At 39.0% G+C, this 18,521-nt stretch overlaps 1 protein-coding gene across 1 annotated transcript in view; it reads left to right on the top strand.

The window, feature by feature from the left end:
• LOC109973685 (membrane-associated phosphatidylinositol transfer protein 3) overlaps positions 1-18,521 on the top strand; it is an 84,017-nt gene that overhangs the window by 4,657 nt on the left and 60,839 nt on the right. The window contains exon 4 of the mRNA XM_020623468.1: positions 17,582-17,689. Within this exon, the coding sequence (XP_020479124.1) occupies positions 17,582-17,689 (108 nt within the window). The remainder of the gene's footprint in view (positions 1-17,581; positions 17,690-18,521) is intronic.

Here is an 18,521-nt window from a genome sequence, read left to right as displayed (position 1 = left end):
ACTGAGGAGTGAAACCGGGTAATATAGTGAGTGACCTAATCAAGTGCAGCTGGTGATAAGGGAGTGAGGAACAGGTGAACGTGATAAGAGTAATGGGGCAAGAGACAGTAGGAAAGGTGAGGGAGGCAGAGAGGCCGAGCAAACCTGACAATCCCATGATGGAATTGTGATTCGATTCAAAATTAGGGGCCTGCAATTGATATTAAACCATATTACGTGCCTATTTCACACAAATGCGTTTTTATTAAGCGAAATGCAACAAAATTATCATTTTAAAATGTTATTGAGCTCTTCTGTTCACTTTCATGTGCTATGTAAATACAAATAACGACCAATGATGACCCCACTTCAACTTAAAGAGCTCATGGCATGCTTTTCCTTGTTTTCTGCCTTATCTACAATGTTACAATGATGAATTATCATCTTAGACATGACCTAAAGCTCAAAAATGAGGTGTACATATGTTCTAGTACTTCTATGCAGAAGCAACTTGGTTTATGCAGGTCTCACAAACTCACTTGTAAAACTTTTTTTCTCACAAAATGAAGTGATATGTGATAATTTAAGGATTTCCTTGAATGGTCATAATCGCCAGGCGGTTGCACATTCATGCGAGCTTGGCTGACATGCACCACTGTCACTGTAAAAGTGGAATTTTTCCACTGAGAGCAGTTTTGTGGATATATTTTGCCTCCTGCTGCTGCACTGTGACCAGAGGATGTGGACAAAAATACAGAGCCTGAGGTTACTCCATGTCTGGGAATGTTCCTGTACAGGGACTCGCTGTTTTACTGGGTCTAACCTACAAACAGCCAGATTGTGAAGCCCCCTGCAGCAGTGAATGATCAGCTCATCAACGCTGGATTGCCCTGGAGGACAGTAGCTGTTTGTTCTGACTGCTTGAGGCCAGTGTGTCTGCAGCATGTGATATGTTGCTGGTAACAAACGGATTGATGACCCACAATGTTATTGTCAGTGCTAAGCTACCTGTTGGAGTTAATTTCACTACTTTGGGACTGTATGTGGCCGTGTGGGGGAAGACGCACTGGTTGGATTTACCAACCTTGGAGCTACTTGAAAGGGAGTGATGTTTCCACTACTCAGTGGGACTTAACGATAAGTTTTAAAAAACACAGGCTGCATGTCTATTAATGTGTTGTTTCTGTAATGTTAGAGAGATGTTGTAAGGCTGCAGAAGTTACTATGTCTGCATTATGCCAGTTAAAATATGGGGTTTCTCAATGACCTGCTTTGTTTAGAGTGTTACACATCTCTTTTCATTGGTACATATACTGTTGTTTACCTAGAAAGGAGAAATTCAAATTAATTAATACCGTTGCAGTTTGTTGTGTTGTCTGCTTTTGACACAAAGTCAACAGGAGTTGTGCGCGTTCACGAATTATCCTTGTTTTTAGGAAGAGGCTCTCATGTTTTATCATTTTGAAATAATTACAGACTATTTGGAGTTATGATGGGTGCCAAGCTGATCTAGAGGTACCCAAGATTAAACATTAAATGGCCGGAAATGAGCAAAATGAGCATGTCATGGGGACTTTAATGTTTGACTTTTGAGATAGGAAGCAATTCACATTGTCACCTACACAATACAATATACAAAAACACTGGAAAAACATATTTCCTGCCTTGCAGGAGTTTTGTTTAAAACTTGACATTCACACTTATAGCTGTGTGTGCCCTTTTTAATCCATAATCATTCCATACCCATGACTTGTTTCTGATGAAAGAGTTAACTTTATCTGTGTATTTTCTTAGGCTGCTACAGGTCAAGGCTAATTCATATAAAAATTGGCTTGCCCCTTTTATGCAACAGATCAAACTCTAATTTATCAAATGTGCCAATTCACATTCATGAGATGTGCATCACCCCTGGAAACCCAGCGTTTTTATGCTTCAAGTCTGTTTCTTCTCTCTCATGCATTCAATGAAGCATGATCTCGACACAGTTATTTAAGTCACACAAATCCTCTGTTATTTTTGTGTGGCAACTTCAAGGCTTTTTTATTTTGTCTCAGATTTAGAGAGGTATAATCTTGACAGCTCTTTAAAGCTCACAAAACCGCTGTTATTTTTGTTCTGCAACTTTTTACCACTAGCTTATGTGTAATGACTGCTCAGGCTCCTGGTTTCACTGTGAGCATTTTGGTTTCACTTTTCACCATCTTTTGTAGCAAGATGAGGAAGTCAATGAAATTAGTAAATCCATACTCATGTGGCTGGATTCTTTGTGATGAGCCTAAACTATTGGTGTCCTGTACATTTCTGTTGTCGGTCAACCTGGTGAAGAGTGGTTTTATTCGGATGCTGTCTTGCTGACTGATGGACAATTGTTCTGATGACAGAGAACACAGGTTGGAGTCAGTGTGGACTGAATGAATTAAACACTGTAGTAGCACCTAGGCACTTCTCACACCTCACTTTTAGTATGAATTTCCAGTCAGAGTACTGGCTGCATCATCTGGAGCTTGTTGTCCAGTTTGAAGAGAACAGCACTTCAACAGAAATGTGCACAGATGTGGCTGGCTGATTGTTAAAATAAATGTACGTTTAATATCGATGTTTACCTTTTGTATCAGTGACATCAGATAGCTAGTTATTTGATCGATGGATTTTTCCTAATCGATGGATCGTTACACCCCTATACTGCATCTGCTGCATATTGACCAAGACAACCAACAGAAAGGGAAAAAAACGACGTCCAGATCTTGATTAGTATTTGGTGAGAGGATGCCAGAAGGAATCAGTGGCAGGAAACCAAGAAGATTTCTCAGCATCTGGCAGAAATGCAGATGCCAAACTCAGCCAAACAGTGCCAGAGGGACCTGGCTGCAGACAAGACAGCAGACAACATGCACCCCCATCCTCTGTATTTGAAGTCAGTCTTCCTCATATCATTTTTGTGGGAACATGTGCATAGTCCACTTGTATGAAGAAGAAGTGATCATACTGTGGCAAAGAAGATGGGAAAACTTTACAGCAGTAAGTTGCAGAGTTTTTGTTAGGATTTCTAAAAATTTTACTCAGTGTTGTCTCTCAGACTTTAATATATCAAAGAACCCAATGAGCATACAGTATGTACACACAGTACAATTGAAAATATTAGGAGGCTCCAATTAACATTATTTTGTTGCAGGTCATGCCAGCACTTTCATAAAATATTTATGTAAAGAAATCATGAGTTTAAAATAGATATTGTACTGTTGAGTACAAGTTGTTTGAATCACAATACCTTAGCACGCTAATGGGCAGCAGAGGTTAGTTGCTCGGATGCTTAATCTAATGCCTAGAGCTTGCTCCATAGCACTCATTTGACATTAGCCTGATTATTAACATTACCACGAGGAACCATTCATAACTTAGGGTTTGGCTTAATCACTGATTCTTGTCATAGCAAAAGGTTGTCATAGGGTTAGTGTGGTCAAGCTTTCACTGTTCTGGAAAAATGGGCCCTATTTAGGAAAGCACAATGAATGATTGGATCATTTGCTGTTTTTCAGATTACCGTCAAAATCTTCATGGCCCAAAAACAAGGACGCTACAAAGTTGAAATCATCATGGCAAGATTTAACAAAAGTAAAATCTATTCTGATTCTGAACTATGTGTTTCTTGATTTGAACCCCAAATGAAAGATTTCTGTTTATTTTACCATACAGTCATGGCCAAAAATACCAGTACCCCTGCATTTCTGTCAAATAACGCACCACTTCTCACAGAAAATTGTTGCAATCACAAATTCTTCAGTATTCTCATGTTTATTTCTTTTGTTTGCACTGGAACAACACAAAAAAGCAGAGGAAAAATCCAAATCTGATCCATTCTACACAGAACTCCAAAACGGTCTGGACAGAATTATTGACACCCTCACTTTAATATTTGGTAGCACACCCTTTGGAGAAAATAACTGAAATCAGTTGCTTCCTGTAACCATCAGTGAGTTTCTTACACCTCTGTCCAACAAATGCTTTATGTAATTATGTAATTAGTCCCTTTTTTCTTTTTAATGGTGTATATCAAAGACGTCCCAGTTTGTGAAATACTGTTGCAACCAAAAATTATTTACATCAGTGTTTAATCAAATCAAATTTTATTTGTATAGCGCCAAATCACAACAAAAGTCATCTCAGGACACTTTACAAAGTAAGGTCTAGACCTTACTGTTATTAATATTATTACATAGGGAAAACCCAACAAATCCCCCTTGAGCAAGCACTTGGCGACAGTGGGGAGGAAAAACTCCCTTTAAGAAGAAACCTGTGACAGACCCCGGCTCTTGGTGGGTGGCCTTCTGCCTCGACCGGTTGGGGTGAGTGGATAGAGGAGAGACAAAAGAAGAAAAGCAACAAGACACAACAATCAAACACTGATCAGGTCGATGTGGCTGGTGACTGCTCGTCAGAGACATAGAGCTCCAGGGCCAGGGCTACCTGCAGAAAGGTACAGAGAGAGTGAGAGGACACACTACGGGAGAGAGGAGACACAAAGTTAGTAATGTGTAATGGTGGCATATAGAAGCATAGAGAGAGAGAGGAGAGGAAAGCAGAGCAGAGCAGAGCAGGAGGGGAGGGGAAAGAAACTCAGAGCATCATGGGGCCCCCCAGCAGCCTAGGCCTATAGCAGCATAACTAAGGGAAGGCTCAGGGTCACCTGATCCAGCCCTAACTATAAGCTTTATCAAAAAGGAACGTCTTAAGTCTAATCTTAAAGGTAGAGAGGGTGTCCGCCTCCCGAACTGAGACTGGGAGTTGGTTCCATAGGAGAGGAGCTTGATAGCTAAAGGCTCTGCCTCCCATTCTGCTTCTGTGGACTCTAGGAACCACAAGTAAACCTGCACTCTGAGAGCGAAGTGCTCTGTTAGGATGATAAGGCTCTACGAGGTCTTTAAGATACGATGGAGCCTTGTCATTAAGGGCTTTGTATGTTAGGAGAAGGATTTTGAATTCTATTCTGAATTTTACAGGGAGCCAGTGGGGAGAAGCTAATATGGGAGAGATATGATCTCTCTTGCTAGTTCCTGTCAGTACTCTGGCTGCAGCATTTTGGATTAACTGGAGGCTTTTTAGGGAATTATTGGGACATCCTGGTAGTAAAGAGTTACAGTAGTCCAGCTTGGAAGTAACAAATGCATGGACCAGTTTTTCAGCATCACTTTGAGACAGGTTGCTCCTGATTTTTGCAATATTGCGTAGGTGAAAGAAGGCAGATCTAGAGACTTGGTTTATGTGTGATTTAAAGGACATATTCTGATCAAAGATGACTCACAGGTTCCTCACAGTAGTACTGGAGGCAAGGGCTATGTCATCTAGAGTAACTATATGATTAGACAGCAGATTTCTAAGGTTTTCAGGCCCAAGCACAATAACTTCAGTTTTGTCAGAGTTTAGAAGTAAGAAGTTGCAGGTCATCCAGGCCTTTATGTCTTTAAGACATGCTTGAAGTTTGACCAGCTGACCTGATTCATTTGGCTTCATAGATAAATATAACTGAGTATCATCTGCATAGCAATGGAAATTTATGTTGTGCTTCCTGATAATATTGCCTAAAGGGAGCATGTATAAAGTGAAGAGAATTGGACCTAACACAGAACCCTGCTGTTTATTGTTTTGTTTCATCATTTGTTCTAAATAATTGCAGGAAACACTGCAAATACCATTTATGCAACTTTAAATGTATTGTTTTGCTAAAATAGCACTTCGAAACTTAAAAAATTTTAAGTAGCAGAGAGGCAGAAAATCTTCACAACTGAGAAGCTGGGACTAGGGTTTTTTTTAACTTAATTACTTGAACAAGCTGTATGTGTCAGTTGACAAATCAATTAATTGTTTTAGCTCTAGAAAGACTGTAAGAACCTCTTACCAAAACCTCCCAAAGCTTTTCGAAGTTTCAGTTCAATTCACTTTGTTTGTATAGTGCCAACTCACAAAAGTAATTGTCTCAGGGCACTTTGCATAATCAGGTCAAAACCTTACACTGTTATAAGGAAAACCCAACAAATCCCCAAATTGAGCAAACACTTGGCAACAGTGGGGAGTTCAGGCTAACAAAATCACAAGTGATCAAAAAGGAGAAAGTAAGAAAGCTGTAATAAAAGAACCACCAAATCCAGGGCAATTTTCTGGCAATTCTGGTGTGGTATCATTTAATGTGTATCTGTTAACTGGGTGCAGTCAGACTCCAGAAGAGTCCGATTGAAGAATAAGCTGGGTGACAAATGGATTATGTATTATTTTCATCATTTTTAATTGATTTAAATCAATTTCACTGCCCTCTTTCCTGCTAAAGATCGTGTTAAATGTATTCAAGATGTCAGGGTGACCAGAAATAGACACACTTGAGAACATGTTTGTTTCAACCCTTTCACAGTCCCAGAGGGAGTTCATCAGTGAATCACAGGAATAGCCTCCTTATCCCACCAATTATCCACTCCAGCTGCTTATCCCGTGCTAGACTGATGGCAGAGATACAAATCAATTTAATGTTATGATTTGAAATGTTCTTATGTTACATTAAGGCAGTCAATAGCCAGGGGGTGTTTTGGGAGCTTCTGGTATCTGACATTCCTCCATATACAGTAATATAAAAACATGCTGTCCTTGGGGGAACTTTTTAGTGCTGTGATATGGAATGACATGTTTTTGTGTATATGGAAATTTGATTTATATTTTTTCCATTATTTTCTGTCATTCACTCTCGCCTTTGTTTATCGTATTTGCAATTGTTTATTCAGTCCCCTCCTTTAATGATTTGATTTCTCTTCACTCCTTTCCTTTGCATATTCTATTTGCCAGAAAAGGCTTGTTCTGCACACAGTCCTAGAAATATTTACCCTTATCACAGCTGTCACAGAGCAGAGCCGTGTATTTCTTGAATTGCATTTTGTGAGACTGGCGTCAGGGTGCCTATCTGTGTTGAGGAATCACTGGGGGATATGATAATGTGCAGGATTTGTACTTGAACAGATGTACCTCATCACCCTCACACTATCTGCCAGCACAACATTCAACCCTCAGCTATCAAATATCTTTACTGAGTGTGAAGAGAAGGAGCTGTCCTTTATCTTTTTTAATTACATGGGTAGAGACTGCACAAATCTGCCAAACAAAAGCAAAGAAATATTCATATTTTTGTATATCAAGGTAATTTATTCAAAAATTAAAAGAAACTTTGACATTGTAGGAAACACTTGTTTGCTTTCTTACCTACAGTACAGTTAGTCGAGACAATTTATATCACTCATATTTTTATACTAAATACCTTGCCACAACAAGCAGCCTCTTAGATTAGCCTAGCATAAAGACTGTAAACAGGGGAAGCAGCTAGCTTACCCCTATCCAAGGGTAAAAAAAAATCTCTGCCAGCTAATAAATTAACATATTATCATCTATTGTATTTAATCGGAAGTGCAAAAACAACATATTGTGGTTTTAGAGACTTGTCAAGCAATGAATGGAGTCTTCATGAAGTCTCAGTGCCTGGCCAAGAAAAAGTCCAGGGCATAACCCCTATAAAACACAAGTGTTTTTTTTTTTTACATTTTTGGCTTTTGTTTGATGTGTTACTTAGTTTTGTGACCTTTTGAACAGAGCCAGGCTACCTGTTTCCCCCTGTTTCTGGACTTTGTGTTAAGCTAAGCTTGCTAGCTGTAGCTGACCTGAGAGATGTAATCCCATCTAATGAATAAGCAAATAAGCTATTACCAACAGTGTCAAACAGTTCCTTTAAGGCAGATGTGATAAGGTTAATTTTGCCATGTCATTCTGTGAATACTGTATACAGTATCATTGTATTTTCCCCATCTTTATAGCTTAGTCAGACTAACCAGCTGCTGGATATAGCTTCATCTTTAAGAAGCAGACACAAACTCACATGAACAGATCTAGTTTTTCAAGCAGGGTTTTAAAATATGATCTCATTAGAAACACCGCTACAATTGGCACTTTGAGATATGCACTGCAGTTGTTTTGGATTGCTGCAGCCACAATTGGCCTGATCTGTCATGAATTGGGCAGAGAGTCTAGTAGAATCAATAATTTTGATGTTGACACATCCATCTGTCATTGGGCTGTGAATGATGCCAGCCTTTTATTCAGCAGAAGACTCGGATTTGAGCCTGGATGCTTGTGGTGAAGATACCACTCAGCTTTTGTTCTTGTCCTTTGTTTCAAGCAGTTTTTTGCACCAGCTTTAATTGCCTTATTAGTTTCTGGCTTATTCTGCAGAGACCAAACACATCACATCTCATTTTACCATGTCTCACTAATGCACGCTACTGGAAGGATTTTGCAGCAGTCCAGCATTTCTGAGGTACAGTATTAGGTTGTGAAGCATCCTTTCAATTTGCATGAAAGCATGGCAGTTGCAATGAACAAAGAAGCCTCTTAAGAAGGAGTGACATTGAAAGATAAACAACAAAGCAAATCTAATTTAGTAAAAAAAAAAAACAAAAAAAAACAAGAAAAGACAGGAGTTGTTTGATAGGTGTTTTATCCTTGCAGCTGTTATGTCATTTTATTGTCTGAGCTCATGGGCAGAGTAGAGCTGTGTCGTGCAGAAAAGGAAACAGAGCAAGTTTTTCCAAACATAAACATATGCTCAGTATGAAGGACGCCTCCCTTAAAAGGGAAGCCAGAACAACGTCATAAAAGGATGTTGAGGTTATGGTCCACTACAGTTCCTTACTACAGTAACTGCAAGACTGTGGCTAAAAGTGTTAGTTGAAACCAACAACATAAGAAGCACATCTGAAAAAACTTGTACAGGTGCTGAACCAACAACATCTCAAATGCAAAAAAACAAGATAAAACGTTACACACTGTACTGAGTTCCCATTAATTTAATTCAATAGTAACAGCAACATTTCGATCTATACAGGATCTTCATCAGGCATTGTCAAACAGGCACCACAATGAAAAGCACATTTTTATGTGCACCTGCTAAGACATCACTCAGGTGTTTTCAGTCTGACTAATTTGAAGACAGTCAGCTTCTAAAAAGGATCAATCAGGACAGAACTCAAATACGCTGTTCAAAAACTCCCCCTTTTTCATGTCTTGTCTTGTGTGATTGTATTGTTTATACATGTGTTTGATATTTTTGTAATTTTTTTCTACATTGTACTTGCCTGTTTGATTGTTCCTCCCATGTTGGTATCTTTTGCTGCTTTAGTGGGGAGTTTCTGGATAGCGTATTGATCCTTTCTGGAAGCAGATTGTCTTTAAATTAGTCAGGTGTCAAACAGGCACCACAATGAAAAGCACATTTTTATGTGCACCTGTTAAGACATCACTCAGGTGTTTTCAGTCTGACTAATTTGAAGACAGTCAGCTTCTAAAAAGGAGCTTCTACTATTGAATTAAATTATTGGGAGCTCAATACAGTGTGTGAACTTTGTTCTAGCTTTTTGTCAATGTTAGCTGCATATCGCATGGCTGGTAGTTCTTATATGTACCAGGCACACTGGATGTTTTACATCTATGGTTTATACATCTGCAACAAGTAATTTAGGCTTTTTATAGTATTCAGTATTTGTATGGTTTTTCTAGGCTCACTGGGTTACATAGTGTGGATGAAGGCATTAATCATAACCACATAAATAAAACATGATTTGAGTGGTAGGCCTATACTCCCAGTGTAGTTCTTTCACTTTCTTTCTCTGCCTTCCTGTCAGGAATGTGCTCAGTTTTGTGCTAAGAAAGATGACCCCTGACCGTTATTGTTACACTGTAATGTTATCATGTTGTGTGTCTGTGTGTGCTTTTTTTCACTTATTTTAATAAGTGCTGCTTTTTTTCAAATGATTTTATTATTTTAAATGTAATATCTTGTCAGGAAGCTCTTAAAAACTAGATCCTGCACATAGTAAATTTAGGATTTGAATTTGAATGTTTAGAAGTGGTTCTGATACTCTTTATGTCACTTGTAGAGGTTCTGGCCGCTGGCAGTGTTGCAATCGGATCAAATGCTCTGTTGGAGAACAAAGCTTTGCGTTCACTAAATGAGTGCAGGCTACATGTAATTTTGGTTTGCTTCTGTAATCCAGCCAGTTGGATTTGTATTGAGGTTTAGGACTTTGATCTTTGAAGATGTTCTCACTCATATAGTAGCCTTTTTTCATTCAAGCACCTGCTTGGGATGTGGACATCATCAGTTTGTTATCTGGACCATATATTGGGCTAGTAGGTCTCTAGTTCACCTCCAAATTGGGTCAACAGGCCATTATTGTTGGCTCATTATGCCATTAATACTGTATGTGCCAAATCAGTATCGTCATGGTTACAACAATAAATGTTAAGCATACCAGGATTAGTCACAAGAGAGCTACTTCATTAGGGTTGGGCACAAGAAGTACTTGGTTAGGTCAAGGGAAGGATCCTGGCTTGGATTAAAATAACTACTTATGAATTGTATTGAAACAGAAGATGAGCAGCTGCCTCTCGTGGGAATGTCTAGTTTTTCGTTGTGTCACCCACCCTGACCACCTCCGGAGGACATTGTCATGCTTTATAAGACATCTCCAACACTGACTTTAGAGCCTTTCTTAATAATTATGACCACTAGAGGGCACCTAATTATAACATGTATTGATGATATGTACCATCTGTCCTACCACCTTTGCCCCTACTGGAGCATTACTATGGACATGAGAACAACTGATAACAGCCATTCAATGGGCTGATAACATTTGAAAGGCCATAAGTGAAAATGTGTGTAGTACAGATCTGACAGAGTGTCATTAGGAAAGAAGTGTCTGCTTGTTTTTGTGTGTCACGGGTCTTGTAGGTTTTTGCATTTGCAAACATCAAACATCACGTTGTTCTTTCAGAATATGTTAATTTGTTTAACTATTCTGATCCCAAAACCTGGACGAGCACATGGATGTGCCAGCTACACAATTATCATGCAATACTGAAATTTTGAAACTGTTTTATATTAAGGCTGATATAATACATGAGTTAAAGCACCGAGTTCTTGAATGTTAAATGTTGAATAAACACACAGCGGTTCCAGTTTAACACTGCCAAAATCTGAATAAGAAAGAAGACTGAAAGTAGAAGGATAAGGACATAGGGTGATCGGTGCTGTATAGATGGTAAAATACTTTTGATTTTTAGTTTTACAAACAACATTCGGGTCACAAAGAGCACAACACAGAGAGAAATACAAATCTGAGCAAACTTTACAATACTGTGGTCAGTATTGAAGCATTTACAGATGATAAAATATCAACAATGTAAACGTTGCTCTAAAACAATAAAGCAGATATGAAATCCATCAACATCTGTTTGTGTTGTTTCTCATCCGAGCCGAGACTGACGTTCACTTTCAGGCAATTAATGTTGTGTGTCAGTCGGAGTTTGTGCGACATGGTGTGGCAGCACCACAGCTGTTGCCTGGATGATTTGATGCTGTCATGTCTATTGATCAACTCCTCTGACATCCGCACAGCAGCCCCTAGCAAAGCCTCACACATGTTCACCCACGCACACACACACACACACACACACACGCATCAGTTCGCCACATCATCACAGCCCCTTGAATTGGCCTGCAGCGATGATAAAAGCAGTGTAACACAGACGGCTGTTCACAGCGGAGAGTTTCAGGCCAATGTGCAAACATGCAGGAAGATTGAAGCAAAGATATTGAGTTGTTTTGTGACCCGTCCACCTCCAGAGTCGCCTCCACTGTCGAGTATAAAAGGCTCATTTTACACCAGTGGCAGCTAAAGCTCCAGTTTATCTACAATCCAGGCCCAGAATCTCTTAAATGTGTCTGTTCAAATGAAAGAGAGGAGATAATAAGGCATTTGAAGCTCACATTAAAAGAAGAAAGCAAAGTTTATTTAGGAATGCAGAAACACAGTGCACCTTCATAAGTTTTACTTTGAACAAGACAGTATAGTAAAGGCTTTTAACCACTTACAAGGGTGCCATCTATTTATTTCTTAGATGGTGTTACTCCACAAAATACCTGTTACTGAATCAGCTGATAGCAGCATCTCGTCTTTATGTTTGTTTAACAAGTGGAAACATTGTTCTTCATCCACATGCGCTGAGGATAGCAGTGTCAGTTTTAGTATTTATGACGTATGAAGAGTGTTTCAATTTCTACAGCTTCGTGATTTCTCTGTGAAAATTAAGTAAAGTAAAGCTTGAAATGACATTGATAACTGAATAAACTGTGGTAATAAATTGCATTGTTGTGTTAAATTATGTGAAAAGAGGGATTTTTCTTCAGTTTCTGAAATGCAGTTTGTTTGGTGTGGTGTCATTTCATAAACATATATCTTGAATTTTGAGTGCTTCAGGTCTTTCATGGCTGTTGCAGCCAGCGGTGAGCAGCAGCAGGGTGGAGTATTAATGCAGGATTGCTTTTACTTCCTCTTTTTACTCCATGTGACGATTGAGATGAATTCCCACAGCTCTCCAGTGGGTAAGCACCATGTTATGTCCACCTCGCAGCGCCCTCACCCCAAACACCACACAACCTCTGTTTACCTCTTATGCACTTAAAGGTACACGAGTTGTCTCATTTTTTATCATGACTAAACGGGCTTTTTGGCTGCTCAAGCTAATGCCAACTCGAGTGTCACGTTGTTTATTTATGTGAGCTCTTGAAAAATTTGCTGTGTGTTAATCCAGATTTGTTATTTGATGACAAATTTAAATAATCAGGGGAACTGAGAGATTGAATGTGATAGGAAATGCACGGTGTTGGCTGCTCCCACAGTGTATTGCCATAATAAATTGCCACAGGAGGTAAACCATGTTTGTATAAGTAGGACATCCATTTATTATAAAAAGGCTGCTGGCTTATTATGTGACTATATTTCACTCTGATGGATATTTGTGGATGGAAACTGGTGTGAATGTGGGTTGCCAGATTAAAAGCTAAGTATCTTGTCCTCAGGTTTTCGCAATTTGTATTTCCCAAAATGTTAAAAATATTCCTTTAAGATGCCAACTAGGGATGTATATATGATAAGGACCAAAACAGTCCAACAGCAAAGAGAATTTGTGCCCTATTATCTTACTTGCTCACCCACTTTTATTTTAATTTCCTTTTTGGTTAATTTGCAGCATGAACAGTATCTTGTATTGATTTGGCTGACTGATTGCATTTCATCTGCCCAACACACACAAAAAAAAACAAAGAGTGTCAGAAGTGATGTGGCTGTGGCAGATGAGACTTAATCTGGAAGATTACTTTTGAGCCTCTCCTTCTACTGTGAACCAGCTGGCCTTGGACTCAAAAATAGTTGTTTATATTTTGGCAGAGAGCCAGATCTGGGACTTCATAGGCAAGCGCTGTTTTTAACTGGGAACAATTATGCTGTTTTCACAGTCTGGTGGTAAAGTTCAACATCCAGGTCCAGAGACTAAACAATAGTCAATTTGTGCAACTTTTTTTTTGAGAAATAAAACCAAGTGGATGATTAACAAACATGAGCTATTTGGGTATTTGCCCATTTTTGTGCTCAGATGGTTCAGAAAACATCTCTTGCTAACACTAAACATCTGCTGCAGTGGATCCAAATCATGTAACATTGAAACTCAGGTATTTTTCATTCCAAACCATTCCCTACAGGTGGTGATTGCACAGATTGCTTGTTTCTCTTTGGCTGAAGGTGTGTTGATCAGTGAAATCAGCTGCCACAGGGTTGTATCTGACTGAACACCTGGTTCATGTAATCTGCTGCACAGAATTGTACTGACACTACAGAACACAATGCTTCTTTTTACAAGGGTTATATAGAAATATAGATAAGATAAAGAGATTACAAATATTTAAAGCCATAAACCCTGAAGATGTATTGAGACAATGCAACACTATACAGAGAGGAAATGATATAGGCCATGTATAGGTACATAAAATTAGTTCTTACTGAAGTGCTGTGGCTTGCAGAAACACACCGTTAAAAGAATCAAATGGTTTACAGCCTAACTTTCTGTTGAATGCACTGCCAACTGTCCCATAGGTTGGAGATCTACAGGACAGAGATACAAAGTAGAAAAAGGTGACACTGTGACAAAGTAGGCTATGTAGAGTAGATACTAGATAAGATACTAGCCTTTAGTTTATGGTAAGATCCAGTAGGCCTATCAAACAGTGTGCACAGAAGAAAGAAACAGCAAACTTTTAAACATAAACTACTGCTGTAAATATATAGTTTATACAATATTCAACAGGTAAAACACAGCTAAGATTTGACAGCTCTGCTGGTAGATTTGCATTGCTAAGGGTAATTCTAACATGGTGACATACTCATTGCAGCAATGCTAACATGTTTACCAGTTATAATGTTTATTAGTGACATACTCATTGCAGCAATGCTAACCAGTTATAATGTTTATTGTGTTCACCTTTTTTATTGTAGTTTAGCACATTAGCATCCTCACATTTGCTAACAGACACTAAACACAAAGTGTTTAAAATAGCAAACAGTTCAAATTTTGATGTAGTGAGGGCGCTAGATGAAAAGCTAGGACATCACCAAAGTATTAGGATTTGAGGGGAATGTTTGTCTCTAATTTCATGACAATTTAACCAGCAGTTGATGAGACAGTTCACTCAGAGCCACCTACCTCATGGTTATAGGACAAAGAAAAGTCATTAGGATTCATCATCTGGTCACATGAATGTTTGTTGAAGATTTCAACAATCCGGCATATAGATGTACCAGAATGCTGGACCGAATCCTTATAACCATACAGTTGCACGTGTGCATTTTTGCCATGGCATGTAAGCATCAAACATTAGTATAGTGCTCAGGAATCAAATCATGAAACTGATACATTTTTTCTCACCATTATATATCTGATTACATGCAGTATATATCATCTCATTGTGTTTCAATGCAATTCATCTTCAGTAGCCTACTTAGTCATCCTGTTTATGCCATTTTACAGGATAATCCCCGAAGCAATCTCATTTTCATAATGCATCACAGGAAGTTGAATGGGCCCAAAATAAAGCCAGAAGTAGTATTTTGATTATTCCATTGTTGTAACTAATGCATGATAAGAAATTGAAAATGGTTGAGATAAACTAGAGCGGTAGAGGTCAACTGAGGCTGTGTCCTCTTCATTTAACAATCATCTATTCCTCTCTTCCCACTCTAACACTTAACTCACTGTGAGCTGACAGCTTGAAGAAGGTTTCTAAATCTCTTTTTTCTCTCTCGGGGCTGTTGGCTGCAGGCCAACCTCACACTTCTATTTCTCTTTACCTGTTGTTTTAATCTGTTCCAAAAGCACCAGGTTGGCTTTGTTATCTTATTTGTGCTGCACCTTTTCCTGTTATTTTAGTGTAGGTAGCTTAATTCAGCTCAAACACATTTTACTTCTGAGAGGAGCTTCTGTTTCTGCTATGACCGTCTCTGCTCAGCTCTCCCTCCATGAGCTGATTCACTAACCTGTGTTTGCAGGGTTTGACGTAAAGCCTGCTTTGCATTCTCCTGTCCAAACACAGGCTTTCGTACAACCTGCATCACTTGTTCAGCTCTAATATGTGCAGCTCTGTGTCTCTTTCTCACTCCTCTTCATTTTTTGCACTTGTCTGTGTGTGTGTGTGTATGTCCTTGACTACTTGCATTCAGCTCAGTACTATCTGACTGGAGGGAAACAAGGACATCAAAGTGGGGGAGTGAGGGCAGATAGCAAAAGACAAACTGTGACCAGTGGACTGGCCACTGTGTGATCCAAATGGGCAGGCTGTGTAGAGCCTCATCCGAGTCTTTCAGAGCTGCCAGACAGGAATGTGTGAGAGAGGAGAGAAGTCTGTCAGGTACAGGGGTTTCTTTATGCGTGACTCACCCTCTCTCTGACTGCCTTGGATGACAGTTTGTGACAACCGTTTTGGTCATGCTGAACCACACAGTACACCTGACTCCAGAGAACATCCAATACAATAGAGTTCCTTATTTGCCATAAAAGTGTGCTGATTTACAGTATGTTTTAAAAGCAGCACCTGACCACACAAGTGTTTTTTTTTTTTTTTTTACTGGCTTTTTATACTTCTGCTCATGCTTAATTTAGGTGGAGCTCTGCTGGGAATGACAGAAAACCACCAAACTCTATGTATTAAAGCTGCAGTAACTACCTTCCCCCTCTAATTTTCGACCATTAAGGGTGACGTGAGAGTCAAAACAATTCAAACAGTATCCCCTCCTCTTCTCCCTCTGTTCCTGACCTGTCTCTGTAACTAGGTCATATGTGGTCACAACAGCCGGAGACAGTTGCGGCAGTCATAATTAGCTCTAGAATATAGAGCCCACGGAGACTGTGGTTTTCGGTGGCATTGCAGCAACACAATGTCAAATTTAAATATTTATATTATGCTAATATTTATATTAGCAATATTTAGCATATTGCTAAAATAAATTTTTGCAATATGCATGCGTATGTCTAACGTTGTTAGTAGCGGATGTATCTGTAGTAACAGAAGCAAATTATACACTGTAACACTGTGTTACAACCAACCCATCTTATGTAAACAATGGCAAGAAGCTGTTTCTTTGGAAATGATCCACATTTTGTTGACCTGTGATGTTATTTTTATTTGCTGCCTTGTTGACAGAAAATAAATTGTTCATTGTTTGGCACAGTGTCTCATGTCACATTCATATATAATTTGACATGTAAGTGGGTACCCACTTTTATCTGTCATATAGATCAATATTATAAAATGCAGTATGGTTGGGAATTATCCTTGTTTAATACAACATAAAATTGTATTGAATTAATTTTTTTGCAACAGTTTATCAGACTTTTCTAGCCAGTGTTACAGTTAATCTTCCCACCCATGGGGTAAGTTGTAACATTGCATCTCCTGTCATTTTCACTGGAATTGTACAAGAACAGTAAGAGCTAGAAATAAAGTTCAAGTGTTCATTTGTAGCAGAGATTTATATGTTGCTTGTGTAAAAACATGATTGTTCCAACTCAGATATTTTTAAAATTATTTCACAAAAACCAAAACGTGTTAGGTTGTAGGTGATGATATGAAAAGGGGTGCTTTGATAGGCGGTCCGATACGTCACTCAGCTACTCAGTCACTACTGTGCACAATCTGCTTGCAAAATGCCAAGATGGCAGCTGGCAGCTGCCGTATTCATGATATTTTGGCTGCATGTCTGCATAATTAAAGCAAGTCATCCATATGTATACACAGTCAATGTCCTAGACTTTGTTGGTTGCAGTGTTGTGACACTTTTGTTTACTTCCTTCACCTTAAGCTGTCTATTCAGGTTGGCATAAGCAGCGTGTCAATTTAAATGGAATGAAACCAACATCCAAATGGTACAAATCAGAACGATATTAGTCACGTTTTGCAGTGCACCCTATGGTGCAGATTGTTAGCTCCAACAGTGAGAGTGAGGGAGATGTCAATCACGTGACAAGCAAAGTAAGTCAAAATACTGTATATATATCATTTAACTTTTTTATCATTTCAAGCTTCAAGAACAGTTACTATATTATTGATCATTGTATGCAGAGGGTAACGGGGTTTTGTCTTTGCTGCATTGTTTTACTCCTCTTTATGTGTGTTTGTGTGTCCCAGCAGATGTTATGGAGGGGAAGAGCGCCATTCTGCTGGGCATGAGTCAGTGGAACTCAAATGACCTGGTGGAGCAGATTGAAACTCTGGGACACATTGAGGACCAGTCGCATGGTACATTCTGCACACACAAATGTATCATCCACTCACACAAACACATGGACACAATGAGGTGTACATGTTGCTTGATCATCCATAATGAAGTTCAGACTGGATAAATGGTGAGAGTTATCCAATGAAAGACGATGATGGAGGCTAGACTGCAAATGAATTGTATTATAGCTTCTATTTAAAGCTGCACTGAGTCATCATTGATCATAAGGGGTCAGAAAGAGCTCAAAACACTCCTGCATTCATCTTTTTCTGATGGCATAGTAGAGAGGCTTCGAGCGATGACATCAGCGAGATGTGTGACCAGCCATAAGTTAGAAAATGACCCAAAATGACTGAGAACTCGTCAAAGTGAAATGTTGTTTTTGTGTTTTAACTTGCGCAAATTAGAAAATAAATAGGTGAATAAGGTTTACTATCCCAAGAAAGAAAGCTGTAAGTTAGCTCAGAGCACAGCTGTTAGCTCTAATGAAGGCCGTAGCTGCCTTCACACTGAAACTACAGGAATAAACAGCAGTTTTAAGGAAAGACTGTGTGTTAAGGCTGTTCATTGAATATGGCTAAGGATCTGTGTTTGACTGTGTGTAGAGTTTCACTTTGGGAATTGGTGACTGGTGACAGAGGATCAGATTGATGGGTTTAGAAAGAAAATGTGTGAAGTTGTTATGCCTATAATTTTACAGAGGACAAGAAAAATAGGGATACAGAGTCTCTTCTTATGATCCAGTGTGATCAATAATATTGATTAAATCCTGTAGTGACAGTTTGTCAGGAGTCAATCTCTTCTTGTTTTCACTGCACTCACCTCTAATATGTTTTACATTAATAATAATAA

This window comes from Monopterus albus, unplaced genomic scaffold (assembly GCF_001952655.1).
Source record: "Monopterus albus unplaced genomic scaffold, M_albus_1.0 scaffold300.1, whole genome shotgun sequence".
NCBI classification, from domain to species: Eukaryota; Metazoa; Chordata; class Actinopteri; order Synbranchiformes; family Synbranchidae; genus Monopterus; species Monopterus albus.
The sequence above is the reverse complement of the archived record's forward strand: the minus strand, read 5'-3'. Positions and strand labels throughout refer to the sequence as shown.